This window comes from Lissotriton vulgaris, chromosome 2_1 (assembly GCF_964263255.1).
Source record: "Lissotriton vulgaris chromosome 2_1, aLisVul1.2, whole genome shotgun sequence".
Classification (NCBI taxonomy): Eukaryota; Metazoa; Chordata; class Amphibia; order Caudata; family Salamandridae; genus Lissotriton; species Lissotriton vulgaris.
In genome coordinates, this window is record NC_141687.1 from 1,066,517,997 (window position 1) to 1,066,537,438 (window position 19,442).

At 48.0% G+C, this 19,442-nt stretch overlaps 1 protein-coding gene across 2 annotated transcripts in view; it reads right to left on the bottom strand.

Annotated features, from left to right (window-relative positions):
• The window catches only part of TREH (trehalase), a 269,250-nt gene that overhangs the window by 88,559 nt on the left and 161,249 nt on the right, over positions 1 to 19,442 (bottom strand). For both annotated transcript variants that reach the window (XM_086956715.1, XM_086956716.1), the window contains exons 6-8: positions 9,082 to 9,182; positions 6,811 to 6,903; positions 679 to 795 (exon numbers count right to left, since the gene is read on the bottom strand). In XM_086956715.1, the coding sequence (XP_086812841.1) occupies positions 679 to 795; positions 6,811 to 6,903; positions 9,082 to 9,182 (311 nt within the window). The remainder of the gene's footprint in view (positions 1 to 678; positions 796 to 6,810; positions 6,904 to 9,081; positions 9,183 to 19,442) is intronic.

Below are 19,442 nucleotides of genomic sequence, written 5' to 3' on the forward strand. Positions count from 1 at the left end.
CCCAGAGGCCTAAACAGCCAACTGATTTTTGTTGGCTGTTTATAGGACAGTAGGCATCACTTGTTAGTAACTGAGTAAATACAGTAGGGACTGTTCTTTTGGTCCTGATGAGTAAGCAGTGGGGGACTGCTTACGAAACATGTCGACAAGGTAGTGGCTAATGCCCTACCACACAACCCCTTCTTAATATTCCCAGCTGGAGAAGTTAATAAAATTGTTTTTTTCTACCAAGCCAGGGAATTTTTAACATTTTTTTCCATTTTTCTCACTTTTTGCACCCTCACTAGTGGTAGGTCCCTACACCTCACTGATTCCCATACACCCACACATAGCCACTGTCACATCTTAGTGCTCCCGCGTATTCCGTTTGGTCGCAGCACGCCCCGTCCCGTTATAGGGGCGGGAAGACCCCTATGATGAAGCATGACTCTACTTGGTTTTTTAGAGTGTGAGGGGTATTTTAACAAGCACATTGTGCTCCCATCTTTCCACGTGTAAGAGAGAGCCTAGCACCTATGACAAATACTTTATAAAAATAGTATCACTCATTTCACTTTTTTGATAGAATCTCTGTGGTTATATAAGCTTACTTTGGAGGGTGATTCTATCAATACCTCTACGCTTCTCCTTTTGGTTTGAAAAACAAATAATCAACATGCACCTTCTGCTGATACTCACTGGAGAAACGCTGTATCATTCTGAGCGTCCATATAGCTCTCCATCATCAGAGTAAGAAATGGAGGCTGACTTCTGCGCAGATAGTAGACACGTCCGCCGTTCGGGATTAGCCCATACCTAGTGTAAACAAGCATTAGAAATGCAATAGGACTCGGATTTATTTGAGTTAGAGGAAATGGCACTGTAAATGGCAATGTGTTTGCGCCGTGTGGTATGGAGTGTATGTATGTAGTTTGTAATGGAATTTTGTGGGTTGGTTTGGAATTGTAGCAATAGTAGTATGGTTACCTTTAGATAATTGTTTCAAAGTAAAGTTTGCAATACTGCTTTTGCTACAATAGTTAATTGTGGATTCGTTAACAATTGATGTGTGTAGTGATGGCTGTTGGTGTGCACTGACGTGTGGTGGTGTGTGCCTGGTAAAAGCGTGCACTGGCGGCTGGTGGTGTGTGTATGTCTGGTGAAAGTGTGCACTGATTGTTGGTGGTGTGTGTGTGCCTGGTGAAAGCATGCAGTGACGGCTGGTGGTGTGTGTGAGCTTGGTGAAAAGCGGATTACCCTGCATACTCACATACTAATTACCCTGCATACACACATACTGATTACCCTGCATTCACCCTGCATACTCACATACTGATTACCCTGCATACTCACATACTGGTTACCCTGCATACTCATATACTGCTCACTCTGCACTCATTCACACTCTGCACTCGCTCACACTCTGGACTCACTCACACTCTGCACGCACTCTTACTCTGCACGCACTCTCACTCTGCACGCACTCTCACTCTGCATGCACTCTCTCTGCATTCACTCTGCACGCGCACTCACTCTGCGCACTCACTGCACACTCACTCTGCGCACTCACTCACTCTGCACTCACTCTACAGTCACTTTTACTCTGCACTCACTCTTCACTCACACTCTGCACGCACTCACACTCTGCACGCACCCACACTGCACGCACTCACACTCTGCACGCACTCACACTCTGCACGCACTCACACTCTGCACGCACTCACACTCTGCACGCACTCACACTCTGCACGCACTCACACTCTGCACGCACTCACACTCTGCACGCACTCTCACTCTGCACGCACTCACACTCTGCACGCACTCACACTCTGCACGCACTCACACTCTGCACGCACTCACACTCTGCACGCACTCACACTCTGCACGCACTCACACTCTGCACGCACTCACACTCTGCACGCATTCACACTCTGCACGCATTCACACTCTGCACGCATTCACACTCTGCACTCACTCACACTCTGCACTCACTCACACTCTGCACTTACTCACACTCTGCTGATGTGTTTGGACTTTAAATCACCTGTTCTAAAATGTGAGGTATCATAGAAAATGCTCTGGTAATGTGCTCGCCTTGAAATCAATTTCTCAAAGACCAAATCAAAAGAATGGTTTGCATAATTACAGCTCTATAGCACACAATGCCTGATACTGATGGTAAAAGGTCATTGATTACAGATCCCACGCAAACTCAGAGAGTGTTAATAAATGTAACCTTTTACCAAAACTAATCTCTCTCTCACGCTTTGTGCATTTTTTATCATACTTTTCTTTCTCACCGTAGAAACTGAAAAGTTTGTCTTTAAATAGAACAGCTTGATAGATTGGGTTTCATGCCAGAGAATTTTGAGTAATCGAAGGCTCTGATAATTAGATGCCCCTCCCCTTTTTTGATTCCATTTGTTTCATTAATGATTTATTATTGCTCTTTGATCAGAACGTTACAAATGGTTAAAGACGTCCTGGGAATTTGTTAATTGCTGTTATTTCCCCGCTACGCAGTCAAAGTGGGCCGAAGTCGAAGGCAGAGCAGCAAGTGCGCAGCAAGGCTATTGGGCAACCTTCACCCAAACCTCACCCAGCAGAGGCAGCTGAACACGACCACTGGCTTCTGTTTCAAGCTCTTGAATGCAAGGAAACAACAGGAGTGGGTGCCAGGATTCTTTGTATTCTGATTGGCTAAGACCACGTCCAGCAGCTGCATTCTTATCAGAGAAGGTAAAATCAGGGTCTTAAGGCACAGAAGTAGGCGGTGCGGCATAGCAAGAAAAAAGGCCTGAAAACTGCCGTTAGTGTATGATGAGCGCTCCAGCGTCAAAATGCGTTATTCTTTCAACAACAAACATCTTTGCACAATTTCTGACTGAAACAAGTTCAGTCTTTCATACATGTCCTGAGGAACCGTTGTTGCTAGACTGGTGTTTTATAGCACAGGTGTGACAGCGAAATTAGCCTAAATGCTTACCTGCTTTGGAAGTAAACACGTTTATCTTTATAACGATGTCATGTTCCTATGCAAACAATATGTATGTATGATGCGCAAATAATGTAGTTGGTTTAGGACAGTGAACTATCATATGTACTCACATACAGCGGAAAAACCTGCAGGTCAGGGTCGAAGGAATTAGCCACTGGCCTGCATGTTTAATACCGCGTGAAAGTGCATAGGCAGAAATGCACAGAGGCGGGAGCTGCCGCCCTTGGTTCATTAGATTCACTCGGCAGCGAAGCATGTGCACTCACTGTGCCTCGATCATTAAAGAGACTAAATCAAGCGACAGGCTCTCCAAAATATAATCTAGCTGGCATTTTGTTTGCAAACATCAGATAATTAGCTTCTTTCTCTGTGCCAGATCGCTGATTTCCGCCAAGATGTCCTCCCTCCGACGTGTTTGGGAAGAGCGTAAAATAACGGTGTTACTGCTGCCTTTCCCTCGCCTGCAGCCACATGTGAAGAGGTCAGGAAGGCTCACGTGAGGAATTATAACGAGCAGTGGTGCGGCCCGTAGCCCCGAGCCCTAAAAACTTGAGACTGGTGCACGCGCGCCCAGCATCTGTCTTCAATTACCGCAGCCCCTGACAGCCGCGATAATTGAATAAATATGCCCTTCTGCTGCGCGTGTCCGCACGGAATATGCAATAGGCGGAGATACTCTCCCGCCTATGGCCTATTTCGTGCTCTCTTACGAAAAGGCACGCACGAGAAGCCCAATCGGAATGCAGCTGGCATAACAAAGGATGAAAATTCACGAGCAGGCAGGAATTTCTTAGGTAGCTGTTCGGAAACGCTAACTACAGGACTCTTGGGCACTACAACTGTTAGAAATGTAAGGGGCAAGAATAATATGCCCATGTGATGTCAACTAAAAAATGATTTTGTGTGACCACATTTGACTTCTGAAACTACCTTACACTACCTCATTCCTCACGAATCACCTACCACCTCCCTCCCACTTCCTCTTTCGCCTCACCCTGGGCACAACATTGATCTGTGTAAAGTATATATGCAAGAAATGTATATAATATGAGGATGTGAATAAACAACATCACCAATTCAAGTTGTGTTATTAGTCATATGTACATGGCTTCCAAATAATTTATGTCTGCTTTTTGAAAAATACTTTGTCTGGGACCCCTACTTATGCAACATTGAATACCCAGGTCCCAGTACCATTGGGTCAACCATATTGTGTAATGCAATGTAAGAAGTCTGCTGTGTGACAAACACTAAAATACCCCAGGACTAGTTATATTGTGGCATGAGTTACTATTTCCCATCACATTCTATAAATGAGTGCTTGGTGAAAATAGAGGGGACCTGCATTCATGTTATTGTATGATATAGCAAAACCAATAGATGTTGCATATCCTAGAGCTATTGGCTTTGCCAATGTGTTTTAGCCATGTTGTACACCAGCGTGGCAGCTGTTCGGCATGGCTAAAAGTTAGTGGCATACAGAAGAGTGGCGTGGAAAGGAGTAGAGTGTCATGGAGTGGTGTAGAGTGTTTTTGAGTGTCATGGAGCAGGGTAGAGTGACGTGGAGTGGTGTAGAGTTGAGTAGAGTGCATTTGAGTGGATTGTTGTGGAGTGGCTTAGAGTGGAGTGTAATGGAGTGTTGTGGAGTGGCCTAGAGTAACGTAGAGTGGAGTGGAGTGGCATGGAGTGTAATGGAGGGAGTAGAGTGAAGTGGATGGTCGTAGAGTGGAGGGGTATAAAGTGGAGAGGAGTGGAGGGGTGTGGAGGGGCACAGAGTAAAGTAGAATATCATTCAGTGGAGTGGCATGGAGTGGAGTAGAGTGGTGTAGATTGTAGTGGTGAAGTGTTGTGGAGTGGAGTAGAGTCTCAGAGGGACAATGGAGTGGTGCAGAATGGAGAAAAAAGGCATGGAGTGGCACACAGGGAGTTGCGCACAGTGCAATAGAGTGTCATGGCATAGAGTATAATAGATTGGTGTAGAATGGAGTGGCGTAGATTGGGGTAGAATGCCAAAAAGTGGGGAAGAGAGACAGTGTTGTGAAGTGGTGTAGAGTGTCATGGTGTGGCACAGAGTGAAATGCATAGAGTGCAGTGTTGTGGAGTGGCATAAAGTGTCATTGAGTGCCGTAGAGCGTCATGGAGTGGCATAGAGTGGAGTGGCATAGAGTGTCGTGGAAGGACTAGAGTGGAGGAGCGTAAAGTGGAATAGAGTGTCGTACAGTGGAGTGGTGTAGCATGGAGTAGAGGTTCATAGAGAGGAGTAGAGTGTCGTACAGTGGAGTGACAGTGGCATAGAGTGGAGTCGTGGAGTAGTGTGTCAGAGTAGAGTGGAGTAAAGTGGCAAAGAGTTGAGTAGAGTATTGTAGAGGGGAGAGGGATAGAGTGTAGTAATGTTTCATAGAGTGGAGAGGAATGTAGCAGAGTGGGGTAGCGTAGAGTGGAGTAAATTGTCATAGAGTGAATTAGCCTGGAGTGTAGTAGACTGAAGTAGAGTGGAGTGGCATATAGTGGGGAAGAACAGCTTAGAATGTAATGGAGTGGCATATAGTATTGTGGAGTGGTGCAGACTGTTGTTGGGGGAGTAGAGTAGAAGAGCGTAGAGTGGAGGGACTTAAAGTGAAGTAGAGTGTTGTAGAGTGATACGGCATAGAGTGTTGCAGAAAGGAGTGGAGGGCCATAGAGTGGAGTGGAGTGACACAAAGTGGAGTCAAGTGTCATAGAGTGGAGGAGGGTAGACTCGAGTGGCCTGGCGTGGCATAGCGTAGAGTGGAGTAAAGTATCATAGAGTGTTGTGCCATAGAGTGGAGTGTTGAAGATTGAAGTGGTGTAGAGTGGCGGGCATTGAGTTGAGGGGCATACAGTGGCACAGAGTTGAGTGGCATGTCGTAGAGTAGAGCGGCGTGTCGTAGAGTGGAGTGACGTGTCATAAAGTCGAGTGACATGTCGTAGGATGGAGTGACGTGTGCAGAACCCCTGACCATTTTTTTGCTAGTCATAGAGTTATGTACGGACAGACAACATTTGCTAAAGTGGAGGCAAGATCGCTGGTTAGCCGTTTTGGGGGATTTTATCATAAAACTTTTCTATTCTTGGGTCAAAAAGCTTGAAATGAGCTCCGCCCTCTTGGAGTGGAAAATGAAATGTATAACAGCAACTTTAATTTTAACAAATTTACTGAACACAGCCTTACATTTGGAGGTGAATTTTCGGCTTAAGAAAGGAACTTTAATTTTAAAGTTTTACGAATGTTTTCAAATGAAGCAAGAAAATCCAAACAGTAATCTGTGGGAGAGGAACATTCGACCCAAATCTGCATAAACCAGAAGATTCGAGAAAAGTCTTGCGTTGTGCTCCAGTCACCTGAAGGTCTCTCTTTGCTGGCGGTTGTTACTCAGATATCTTATACTTGCGATTAAAAGTAGTCTCACACTCACAGTTTAGAGTGAATATTCAATGTAAATCGGCCATTATTTATGGCATGATCACCCGTGGAAGACCATCTAAAATTACATGGATCCACCATGTAACAATCTTAACATTAAAGATGAGATGTTGCTGGGTTGTGTGCACCAAGAAATAACGCCTATAAGTAGGAACTTGCTGATCTCCCTGTTCTTTGAGAAGGTTTATGAGATGAGACAAAATGTGTTTCTTTATAGAACATTATGTATAGCATTCTCACATCTATAAACGCAAGTTTAGTAATACTGAGGACTTACCAACAAAGTGTAGCCAAAACAATTACCCAATCATTAAGAAGACCTCAGAAGTGGTTTTTTCAACATATGTCTTTATTTTGGCCTTCCATCACCAAAGAACTGTAATGATCTCACCTGTCTACCAAGTCCAAGAAGTTTTCGATCATACCCTTGGCAGTGTTTGGCATCTCGGAGAGCAGAAGTCCATTGATCACCCAGTAGGAATCCCTGTTGAAGAAGACGGATTCAAAATTCAGCTTGGAATGTTAGGTCTAGGCCAACAGAGGTTACGGGTCCTGGGAGTGAGTGATTTATTCTTAGGTGACATCAGACGGGAAAAAACGATGGACAAGGATGCAGCCCAAGAAATTAGCAGTGGTTGAGATTAATTCAAGCATCCCACACATCTTATTTTTGCTTTCTTCAGTGTGACATCCTAAGTGTGACGGTGATGTCAAGATATAGGACACCTGCTCACTGTACCACTGGAACTGAGCCGTACCCAAATGATGAGCACCAACTAGGTCGAATTTGGCCTTCTGTTGTTTCTGTTGTTTGTTGTCCAGCTCGGAGAAGATCGGGCCTGACTTTCCCGGCTGATCTGTTCCTATTGGGCAGGGTCAAGACTGATTTGTATATGGCAGGGTCTAATCTGAGGTGGTATGGAGGGCAAAAAACACTGTGGCCTGAGATGTGACCCAAATAATTACCAGTGGATGGGATTAATTCCAGCATCCCACTCATCTTGTTTTTGTTTTCTTCAGTGGGAGTGATGGTGGGGTACAGTAACAAGATGAATTTCTGTCAGTTCCATCAAAACATGGTTTATTTAACAATTGCAGAGAGATAAGGTTATGGATATAAAAACCGAGTAAATGTTGAGATACTACTTTACCACGTTTATTACTGCTTGTGTTTTTCATAAAAGATACATTCACAAGATGGCTGATAGATTCATCAAAGGAGGGTGCCGCAGCCGCGGGAAATGTTCTCAATAGAAAAACTATTTAGTTTGGCGAAGTCCATGCACGGTTTCTTTGGAACCAGCAGTGTCCTTTCCAGCGGATATGACCATCATACATAATTAGATTTTTGTTTCTAACCAAGAACAATACTTGTATAACTGGGAGTTGTGTTCATCTGGCAGCTGATCAGGCTCTGTGGCCCTCGGTCCAACCTGGCTGGTCCCGCTTTTCTTAGATCTTTGGTCTATTCCCGCTGGCTTCCCAGCTTGTTGATGTGGGGTTGCCTTCCAGTGACCGAGCACTCTTTCCTGTACCCTGTACTCCGCTGCTAAACACAACTCTCAACTCTGAACTTAAATGGCTTAGGTGAAAATGATACCACTTTTATTCCTGTATTTGCCGTAGTCCACCTTTTGCTGTGGACTACGGCAGCACTTAAATACCCAAAGATTAAACCGCTGGTTTATCATTTAATGGCCCATCAGAAAGGAATGATTATGTTGTTTCTAGACTTTGCTTCCACATTGCAAAGATTGACCTGCGTTATCAATGATTGGAGCTTGTTATCGAGTTTTTATAGGAATTAAAACTTCTTTCTAAGGGCTGGTTTGCTCAACTGTCTTTATCTCAAGGTTAAGCCTCATCTTGCACTTTAGTTACCTGTGTCAGAGCCTCAGGCCAGCCTGCTACAGTCACCAACGCTCTTCGCACCTGCTTTATGATGTTGGTGTCCACCGTAAACATGTAACCTTTACAGCTGGCAGGCACTGTCACAAAATATCCTGGAATAAAGGGTCTAGACACCAGACAGCCAGGCAAAACAACTGCTGGACCTGCCATGTATAGGGATTGGGCCTCTGGATACAGGGACCTTTCCATCACACGCTGCCTGTAGGGTCAGCAGACCTGTCTGGCATTGGGGCCAGACCTGTTGTACATTAAGGTCTGGGCTCCCAGGGTCAAGTATTGATACTGCTGAGAGCTGTCATTACAGAAACCAGTGACCTCCGCCACAAGGCAAGGGACACTTTTGGGTGTTGCTCCAGAGGGCAGCCTTTCCCTGCTTTTGTAAACTTTCATGACATTAGGAGTCAATGTACCACCATTCTTGCCTGTGACGTCATACATTGCGTGCTATTCATTCAACAATTTGAGTCATTTGCCTTGCAATCTCACTTCCCAGGAATGTACATTGCCACTCGCTGAGCATTCTGTGCCCATGATGACATACAATCTGTTCTCCAAAAGAAACAACTGTGCACCGCAGCCATTCACTCTTGTTAATATCCTCCTCATCGCTTTCATGTTGTGATGACACGATTGAGCACGCCCGCTCAACGTTCTCAAATTTTAACACAACTGAGCACAGCTCCATGTTCTCATCTTGTGCTCACATTAATGAAAGTCTGGCCACCCACAATTCAAGCCCAGTGCCACTTACCAGTAGTAGAACTCAATGAATCTTCCACCAGGCACCACCACAGGGTTAGGCACGTATATCTGGGAATGTAGCTCCGGGTTTGTTTTTACTTCCTCTTTGATCTAAGAAAGATAGAAGACACTGTAAAGAGTTGGGTGTCTCAAAAGCACAACCACTGCTGCCGCCACACCCTGAGTCTGCTGAAATCCTGCCACCGCACCAATGAATTCCTGGGATTCAGCCATCATTCCACTAATCCTATGCAATTCTGCCAATGTACCATTGACCTTCTCTCACCCAGCCACCATAGTGTTTATCAGCAGGAATACAGCAACCATAGCACTGATCTCTTGGGGTTCCGCCACCATACCACTGATCACCCAGAACGTTGCAACCTTTCTACTGATCTGCTCAAATTGGCCACAATCCTGATTTTCAGAAATTTAGCAAGCATGCCAATGATCTCTTGTAATTGAAGCACAATAGAAGGAAGCAGTTGAAATCCAACCATCGTACCACAGAACACTTGAATGCAACCGCCCTACAAATGATCTGCTGAAAGGCACCCATCATACCACAGAACACTTGAATGCAACCGCCATACGAATGATCTGCTGAAAGGCACCCATCATACCTGGAGATACATGGAGAAGTGTGGCTCACTGGTTAGAGCAGGCAGACCCTGAAGCAGAGGTCAGACCCGGGACCAGGGTTCAATTCCCGACGCGGCAGGGTCTTGAGCTCAAATGTTCACGGACTCGATAATTCTCGCTTCGGTGCCTGACCTAATCATGGGTTCACACTCTGCAACTCTGGGCATTAAGCTTGCTTAATCTCCACAACGGCCCCCGCGGCGGGATGCCTGGCTTTCACCTTGGGGATGCCCTGTAGGGGCTATCTCACAGGGAAAAGCCAGGACGGGTTCCCAAGGCAAACGCTTAGAGACCCCTGGGTGATAAGCGCTATATAAATCCAATATACAATACAATACAATACAATACAATACCACAGAAGACTTGAATGCAACTACCATACAAATGATCTGCTGAAAGGCACCCATCATACCACAGAACACCTGAATGCAACCACCATACAAATGATCTGCTGAAAGGCACCCATCATACCACAGAATACCGGAATGCAACCACCCTACAAATGATCTGCTGAAATGCAACCATCATACCACAGAATACCTGAATGCAACCACCATACAAATGATCTGCTGAAAGGCACCCATCATACCACAGAATACCGGAATGCAACCACCCTACAAATGATCTGCTGAAATGCAACCATCATACCACAGAATACCGGAATGCAACCACCCTACAAATGATCTGCTGAAATGCAACCATCATACCACAGAATACCTGAATGCAACCACCATACAAATGATCTGCTGAAAGGCAACCATCATACCACAGACCACCAGAATGCAACCACCAAACAAATGATCTGCTGAAATGCAACCTTCATACCACAAAACACTTAAATGCAACCACCCTACAAATGATCTGCTGAAAGGCAACCATCATACCACAGAACACTGCAACCATCATACCAATCATCTCCTGGAACCCCACCGCAAGACTACTGATTACTTAGTACCGAGCCAGCATAACACTGATTGCCCTGGAATTCAGCTACTATACTGGCAGCACTTTATATATAAAAGAATAAGTGCTACTGTCTAAAGTTTGTCTCAGAGGTTCGCTTCCTCCTTCTTTCCCCATTTGCTGCCTTTATCTTTTTTTTTTTAGGCACAAAGACTGATGATAAAAAATAAGTCCTGGTCCCTAAAAGAAGAGTGGCAGTGGGCCCCATCTGCAAGCACCTGCTCAAATTAAGCATTGCTTACATATCACTGGGGTCTTGAACATCAGTAGCCATACCAAAGATATCATGAACGTTAGCCATTATACCTCTAATTTCTTAGAATTTAGCCACCACACCAATCTGATTCAGGAATTTAGCAACATCAAAATTGGCCTGGTGACTACACTTGTGCATCATGTCATCATTTAAAATCTAGTAACTGAAATCGTGAACGTCTGGAACCTTTTACTCCTAGGAGGGTTGCCCTGGCTCTCATGTTGCTTGAAAGCCCCCAACCCCCACCCACAGACACACCTCACAAGCAATATTCTTGAATGAGAAACAATCGGGAACTCCAACAGCAAGTTGAACAGTACAACCAAGTCCACACCTGTCCGTCACATTTTAGAGTAATAAGAGATAAAGTGTCCATACTGGCAAATATCCAGAAGGACCCCTTCAACTCTCTTGATGAGGTAATTAGGGAGGCACTGCTGATGCTTGACGAGGACCACAGATTCCTGAATAAAATAGTAAAAGAGCAGATGTGGATCTCAGGAGCAAACCAGAGTGGATCCACTCATTGCTGCTACCAGCACCATATCAGGAACTAGGAGGCAAGAGACATGCTGAGATAGCTACAGAAAGACAACACTGTGACGGTGTCAGAGGCAAAGACTATGCGATCCTACTTACAATACCCCTGTTAGTACAGCAAGATCCAGCTAGGCTCCTCCCTTCTATCCAGTGTTTGATTTGTAAAAAAATAAGTGCCGTGGTTCTCATCAGGAGGCAGCTTGCACCAGCCCATTTTTCCTGTTAGCGCTGCCTGAAACAGAACCAACTCCTAACCATAAAAGTGGGGAGATGATGTGGCATAATGGCCCGAGCAGTCAACTTCGGCGCTGGGGAACCAGGTTCGAGTCTCAGCGAAGCACCTGTGTTGATGCCGCTGGCCGCGCGACGCGAAGGGGAGATAACGCGAGACAGCGTCTTAGTGACACATGCCTCGCGAGCAAAACGTCATCAGCGCGACAGTCAGGGCGCCGCCCCCCTTTTAGGGGTGGCCAATGCAGGTGCGAGCACGTAAGGTGGTGGGCGGTCCTAGGGCCTTTATCTAGGCCAGCCCGGTTCAGTACTTCCTCTTTCCGCCGCGTTGCATCTTCGCCGCAAGGGTTATACCGGCAGGCAAGGTGTTCTCACGCAGGTTGGCTAAGGCTACGGCAGGGATGGTAAAAAAGCACCACCTAGTTCGTCTGGGACCCGGATTGAGAGCTGACCTGACCATGTGGGATGAATTTCTGAGTAATTTTAACGGTACAGTTATCTGGAGGGCCCCCTGGGAGAGCAGCCAAGGCATCTGTTTATTTTCTGATGCATCAGGGAGAGTAGGATTTGGTGTAATATTTCGTGAGAAATGGTGTGCTATGAAATGGCCGGATGCATGGCGCAAGAAAGGGGTGACGGCGAATATCACTGTACTCGAGCTCTTTCCCATCGTGGTGGCTTTGCACCTATGGCCGGCAGAACTGGGCAACAGGAAGGTGGTGTTCTGGTCTGACAACCTTGCTGTGGTCCAGGCGATTAACGGCCTGAGTGCAAGCTGCCCGTTGGTTCTTAGCCTACTGAGAGAGTTGGTCAGGGCAGGGTTACGCTACAACATCGAGTTTAGAGCTAGACATGTGGAAGGTGTCAAAAATGTGGCAGCTGACGCTCTCTCTCGCTTTCAGCTGTCACGTTTCCGGGAGGCATGGCCGCAGGCAAGCGAGGAGATGACACCGTTCCCGGCAGTGTACTGGCGACTCCTTCGGTGGGGGAACGCTTAAAACAGATGGGCCAGCGTTCCCTGGCACAATCGACAAGGAGGAGATATGCGTCCCAGCTGGACACTTTCCGGACAGTGACGAAGTACCTTGGGGCAACGGAGGGGGGCTTGAAGGGACAGGTTGAGGGTTTTGTTGTTTGGGCGAACGAATCCGGCAAGTCCCATTCTTGGGTGTGCAGCCACCTGGCCGCACTCAGGCATGAAACCAAGCTGAATGGTGAAGATGACCCCACGGGAGCATTTAGGATTAGGGCGGCGCTGAAGGGCTGGGCGCGGGATGAGATCAGGAGCCCTGATAGGAGAGCCGGGATAGAGTTTCCTACCCTGAAATGCATGGTAGACACAGTGCCTGCGGTAGCCAGTTCTGCCTTTGAGGCTCATCTTTTTGCAACAGCGTTCTGCCTGGCCTTCTTCGGGGCATTCCGCACCAGTGAGCTGGTTGTCAGGTCCAAAAACGACAGGTCGGGGAGAGCACTGGACATGCTAGACGTGAATGCCAGGTATTCCCTTGTCTTATGGTTGCGCAAATCCAAGACCGATCAGGCTGGGAAAGGAGTAGCTATAACATTACATGCTTTTGAGGACCCCAGATATTGCCCGGTGTCCTTGGTGCGGGAGTACTTGAAAATTAGACCTCTGCTGGCGGGACCTTTCCTGATCCACGCAGATGGCATGCCACTAACTAAGTTTCAATTTGAAAAGGTGATGGAGAAAGTGTTGGCAAAGGCTGGGTTGGCAGCAGCGGGGGATGGCAAAAAGCTTTCCAGCCATTCTTTCAGAATAGGTGCTGCCACAGCAGCATACAAGGCGGGCCTGGGGGAAGAAGGGGTCAAAAGAGTGGGGAGATGGTCGTCAGCATGTTACCAAAGATATGTACGCCCGTAAATATAGGGGCATCGAACGTGAATGTTGACGTTGCATATCCGGGTTGGAGACCTTAATAGAGGGTTGAGACCATTTGCTCTTGCAAGGCAATGCCGAGCTGTCAGTTTCCCTTTTTTGAACCTTGAATTTTGTGCAATTAATTCTGGTGTGCTATTGTTTATTTGTTTTTGTGCAGTGAAGTTTTGAATAAAAGTGTAATACCAACGGTGTCTTTTCTTACAGTCGGCGTCTGCGTGTGGGTGATGGGGCATTCGTATGTTTCCAGACTCGAGCGATGGGCTGCATACAGGAAATGGGAGTTGGCCTTTGCAAAGACCCGGATAGTATGGATGGGCTCACCTGGAATGAAGTGGGGTCAGCTGAAGCGCAGACTGGCGCAGGGTGTGGCAGCCTTGGGGGGACCGCCCAACATTCTAGTAATACATCTGGGTGGTAACGACCTGGTAACCATGGGGAGGCGAGCCTTAGTGGATACCATGCAGCGGGAATTCACGGCCATAGCGAACGAGTTGGGAACTACGGAATTGGTATGGTCGGAAATTGTCCCACGCAGGACATGGAGGGGAGCGCGGTCGCCACTTGCCATCGAGCAGGGCAGGAGAAGGGTGAACAGGGCTATGCAGAAGTTCACGGAAAAGAGGGGTATGGGGTTTATTAGGCATGCATTAATACAGGACAGGACTGTGGGTTACTATGAAAAGGATGGGGTTCACTTGTCTGAGACAGGGATGGATGTGTTTCTCCTTGACTTGCAGGAAACATTAGCGGCAGCGGGCTGCGTTTGACATACAGGTGCTAGGTTTAAGTACAAGGTGCTAGGTGGTGGGGGGCTCTGTCATCGTCGGGGGCCTCATCCAGAGCTGTGGCGGAGTACAGGGCGATCTGGAAGCAGATGGACAGTAAGGGTACCTCTGCGGCAGAAGGAGACAGCAATACCTCTGCCTGGCACAGTAGGGGTGCCCGAGCCAAGAACCTGGAGCCGAGGGGGTTCCAGGAAACAACGTTGGCGCCCCGTTAGTCCTTCGGGCGGTCGGGGGGCCTAAACCGACCGGGGGTGTGCCTCATCGCTCCGCCCCGACAGGGGGGGCGGGAGTAAACGAGATAACTATTAAAGGTATTGCACCGTCAAGAGCATCGACTTACCGTGCAAATTGGCTAATTAGGCAGGCGGGTCAGCGAGGGGCTGCCGTCTTGGATCGCCTGTAAGATGACCCACCTATCTGCTGTTGTATGCAAATAAACCTGCACCACCGTTTTCCCACAATTATGTCTCATGAGTCTTCTTGGTTGTGAATGTAGTGGGTACAAGTGGAGCGAGCGATGGCGGTGTGGGCACTATGCCGCTGGCCGCGCGACGCGAAGGGGAGATAACGCGAGACAGCGTCTTAGTGACACATGCCTCGCGAGCAAAACGTCATCAGCGCGACAGTCAGGGCGCCGCCCCCCCTTTAGGGGTGGCCAATGCAGGTGCGAGCACGTAAGGTGGTGGGCGGTCCTAGGGCCTTTATCTAGGCCAGCCCGGTTCAGTACTTCCTCTTTCCGCCGCGTTGCATCTGGACTACTCTGCGCTGTTCCCGCCCTGGCCCAGACCCAGCGGCAGAGCAGCAGGTTGGTGTGAACAATTAATGGTCTGTTTTGTGTTGCAGGCGGAGTCACAGGGCGATCTGGAAGCAGATGGACAGTAAGGGTACCTCTGCGGCAGAAGGAGACAGCAATACCTCTGCCTGGCACAGTAGGGATGCCCGAGCCAAGAACCTGGAGCCGAGGGGGTTCCAGGAAACAACGTCGGCGCCCCGTTAGTCCTTCGGGCGGTCGGGGGGCCTAAACCGACCGGGGGTGTGCCTCATCGCTCCGCCCCGACAGGGGGGGCGGGAGTAAACGAGATAACTATTAAAGGTATTGCACCGTCAAGAGCATCGACTTACCGTGCAAATTGGCTAATTAGGCAGGCGGGTCAGCGAGGGGCTGCCGTCTTGGATCGCCTGTAAGATGACCCACCTATCTGCTGTTGTATGCAAATAAACCTGCACCACCGTTTTCCCACAATTATGTCTCATGAGTCTTCTTGGTTGTGAATGTAGTGGGTACAAGTGGAGCGAGCGATGGCGTTGTGGGCACTATGATTAAGTGCCGGTGCTGAGCACCGGAAACGACCGGCCAAAATTACATAACATATAGTTATACTAATAAATGTACTTCTATCGGCATAGTGATGCTTGTTCTTGCAAAAGTCTTGGCATAGTTCACAGGGGAACCTCTCACAAAGACACGGCACAAGTTGCTCCTGGCTTCGCTGTCTGTAGTAGTCAACTCTCTCCGGGTGCTCCCAAAGTTGCGCTTCTCCTCCTGCACCGTCTAGCTTCCTGCATTTCCAGACACACTCCTTCCCTCTTTCAGCAAGCAGCCATGCTTCTAGGCACTTTTAGGCAGACTCTCAGCTTCTCCATAGAAAGTGCTGACTTTAGGAGAAGTTCCCCCACCTCTGTGAGACTGGCTGTCTGGCAGACACCAGCCCAGCTCACAGAGGAGCCCTCTTCGACTAGTCTGTGGAGCACTTCCTTTCTTGATCAATGAAAAACGTGGAACTGAAACAAAGTGGAGTGGTTTGAATCTCACTTTAATCTTCATTTTCCACACAGAAAATGTGAATTCACTAATAACAGATTAAGAACAAATTTTGGTTGGTTCTATTCCAAATGTAATTTTCTGGCTGTTCCTCAGCCCTTGAGCAGAAGCAAGGAAGCTGGATTCAGACAGGAGTCTCCAAAACAGGAGCACAATGTAATGGGAGATCTCTGCACCTGGCTGGCACCCGCCTTTCTGAAGCAGCATCAGACAGACCTAGAAATGTCCTCACCTTGAACAACAGAAACTGCAGAAACACTCCTCATCCCCATCATCCATCTACCAAAAGTCAGTCCTCGGGAAGAGCTGATCAGCAGCCCTTTGCTAATAAGGCCCCCAATTAATTTTTATAAGAGAAGCACATGGTTCCAAGGGTTCAAATAAGTGGGGGTGGACCACACTCTCTCTTACACAGAGAACAAGCATTTACAATGCAATGGTCTCGGCATTATTAAAGGTAGAGCTATTGGCATTGCTCATGAAATTTGTTTTCATTAAAAAATATATATATAAATAAATAGTATTGTCATTTACAATGGCAATAGGTGAGCATTAGGGAGTAGTAGAGAGTATTCGCGGACACAGAGCCACACACACAGACAGAGCCACACACACACACACACACACACACACAGACATACAGAGCCACGCACACAGACAGAGCCACGCACACAGACAGAGCCACGCACACACACAGAGCCACGCGCACACACAGAGCCACGCGCACACAGAGCCACGCGCACACACAGAGCCACGTGCACACACAGAGCCACGCGCACACACAGAGCCGCGCGCACACACAGAGCCGCGCGCACACACAGAGCCACGCGCACACACAGAGCCACGCGCACACACACACACACACACAGACAGAGCCACTTACACACACACAGCCACTTACACACACACAGCCAGATACACGTACACACACACAGACAGAGCTATGTATACACACACACACACACAAACAGAGCCACGCACACACACAGACAGAGCCACGCACACACACTAAAGTTGAGGTGGTGCTTTGATGTTGAGGTGGTGTTGAGTGATGCTATTGTAGTCCATAGTGAGGCTGTGGTGGTAGTGAGGCATGGTGAGGTGGTGGTTTTGTCCGGAGCCGCCACCTCCCCCGCTCTTGCATTTTCAACCTGTGTCGTTTCAACATTTATTTACAGGGCTCGTGAGACTCGTTAATAACATTGTTGTGGGTCCAAAGGGTTGTCTTATTATGGCAAAAACGATCTCTATTGTCACAATTTGTGATCACCACGAGACTCAGAGGAGCACATAAAACTGTGAGCAGTGAAAGTGAGCCTGTAAGCAGGTTGCATGAGCTTCACCATCGAGCACAGGTACAGCACAATAACAACAACAACAGACACAACCCGGTTGTGAATGAAAGGATGGGGTTTATAACACATGCTTGAAATTATTTAACTCTATGCTGGATTTGCACGGCTGAACTGAAAAACGTAAATATAGAAGGAAATGGTGGCGCTAGGATGTCAGGAGGTGAGATACAAACGTATAATTAGGAATCTACAATGTGATGGCATTTGGCAGTGAGCAACAATTATCCAATAATATGGCTCTTACTCGTCTCATTCGTCAGGGCCTGAAAACAGCTTTATTAGTCTTGGGAGGGGGGCTTTACATCAAACAAACGCGCCGCCGCAGCATTTTAATAGTTCTGGTATACAATTTCAACACAACCGGCCTTTGCCTTACACGAATGTACTTTAAAGTGAGTGCCTTTCACATCATATAAGCGATGCAAACACCTCGCTCCCACAACCTCCACGCCTTCCTGAAGCTCTGCACATCGCTGCATTCATTTTATAATGCCACAACACTTTACAGGTCAGCCGTACAGTTCACAGCATATGTACAAAAAGCTTTATAAATGCCGTAACAACACACTCCCCTCACCTTCATTGGGTCGGAGTACCCGGGCAGCGTCTCATTTTACGATCTCGAAAGGATGAAAGACCGAATCTGCCTCTCTGGGTTTCATCCTGAGATTTGCTGGTTGCACTCGGATCTCCTCAGCAGGCCTGGCACTTCATTCAACCACCGTGCCATTGATGTGACTGGCTTCTGTTTACTGTGTATGGTGCTGGGCTGCATGCACGAGAGCTGGAACCCTGCTCCACGCCGTGCCGGAGTGGCACATTCTAGTGCGCGTTAATGAGCAGAGGCACAGTGGCCAGCAGGGAGGCGGGAACTCTTTTGATGGTTGGGCCCATCGTCACTGGCTTCGTGTTTGCCCCATCCATGATGGTCTAACAGTGACGAGAGACCCCTGCAAGGATGCAGCGTGTTACAGACATGAAGTAATTCGGGGTTCCTTTAAGACAGGCTAGCCATGGGAGGGAGACAGGCTTTCAGGTTCACACTCCTTATGAGCAGAATGCAATGGATCTGAAGAAACCGCATTGTGCGTGGAGAATCTAGACCTGGTCTTGCAGCTCTGGACCTGTGGTGCCATGCCTCATTTAGGCGTGTGTGATGAGCTATAAAGATTGTATCCCTTTCCATTTAGTAAACCCGTTGTGAGAGAATGTATTTAAAACAAGGGCAGAGAGAGACACACAGGGAAGTGGAGCGAGATAGGGAGTGGGAGGGTAACCAGGGCAGAGGGGGAGACACGCATGGAGGTCATAAGGGGAGAGAGAGACAGGGGAGAGAGAGACAGGGCAGTGAGAGATACACAGGTGTTCAGAAGTGGGAGAAGAAAGCGAGGGGGAGACGGAAACGAGCATAAAGTGACATGCATGGGGGGCAGGCGTGGAGCAAGATAGCAAGGGGGAGACATAACCTAGGGGAGGGAGACGTACACACACATACACACACACACAGGGTCAGAAGTGGAGCGGAATAGAGGGTCTGATGGAAAACAGGGCAGCAGGAGGGAGATGTGCAAACGGGATCAGAAGTGGAACGAGACAGAGAGGGGTGAAGGAAGCAAGGGAGCTACACATACAGGGGTCTCAGAAGGGGAGCGAGAGAGGCGGGGGAAACCAGGGCAGAGGGAGCGAGAATCCAACAGGAAGGGCAGATGTGGCTTGCGAGATCGGCGAGGGCACAGAAGGAGAGGCCGCGGCGGGTGACCTTCGCCGCAGTGGCATCGATGCTACCCTTTTGGCAGGTGTGCCCTCATTACCAACCTTCCCTCCAGCAGCCAAGAGCGTTGACGAACGCGATGTTAGCATGTCAGATTTACAACCTA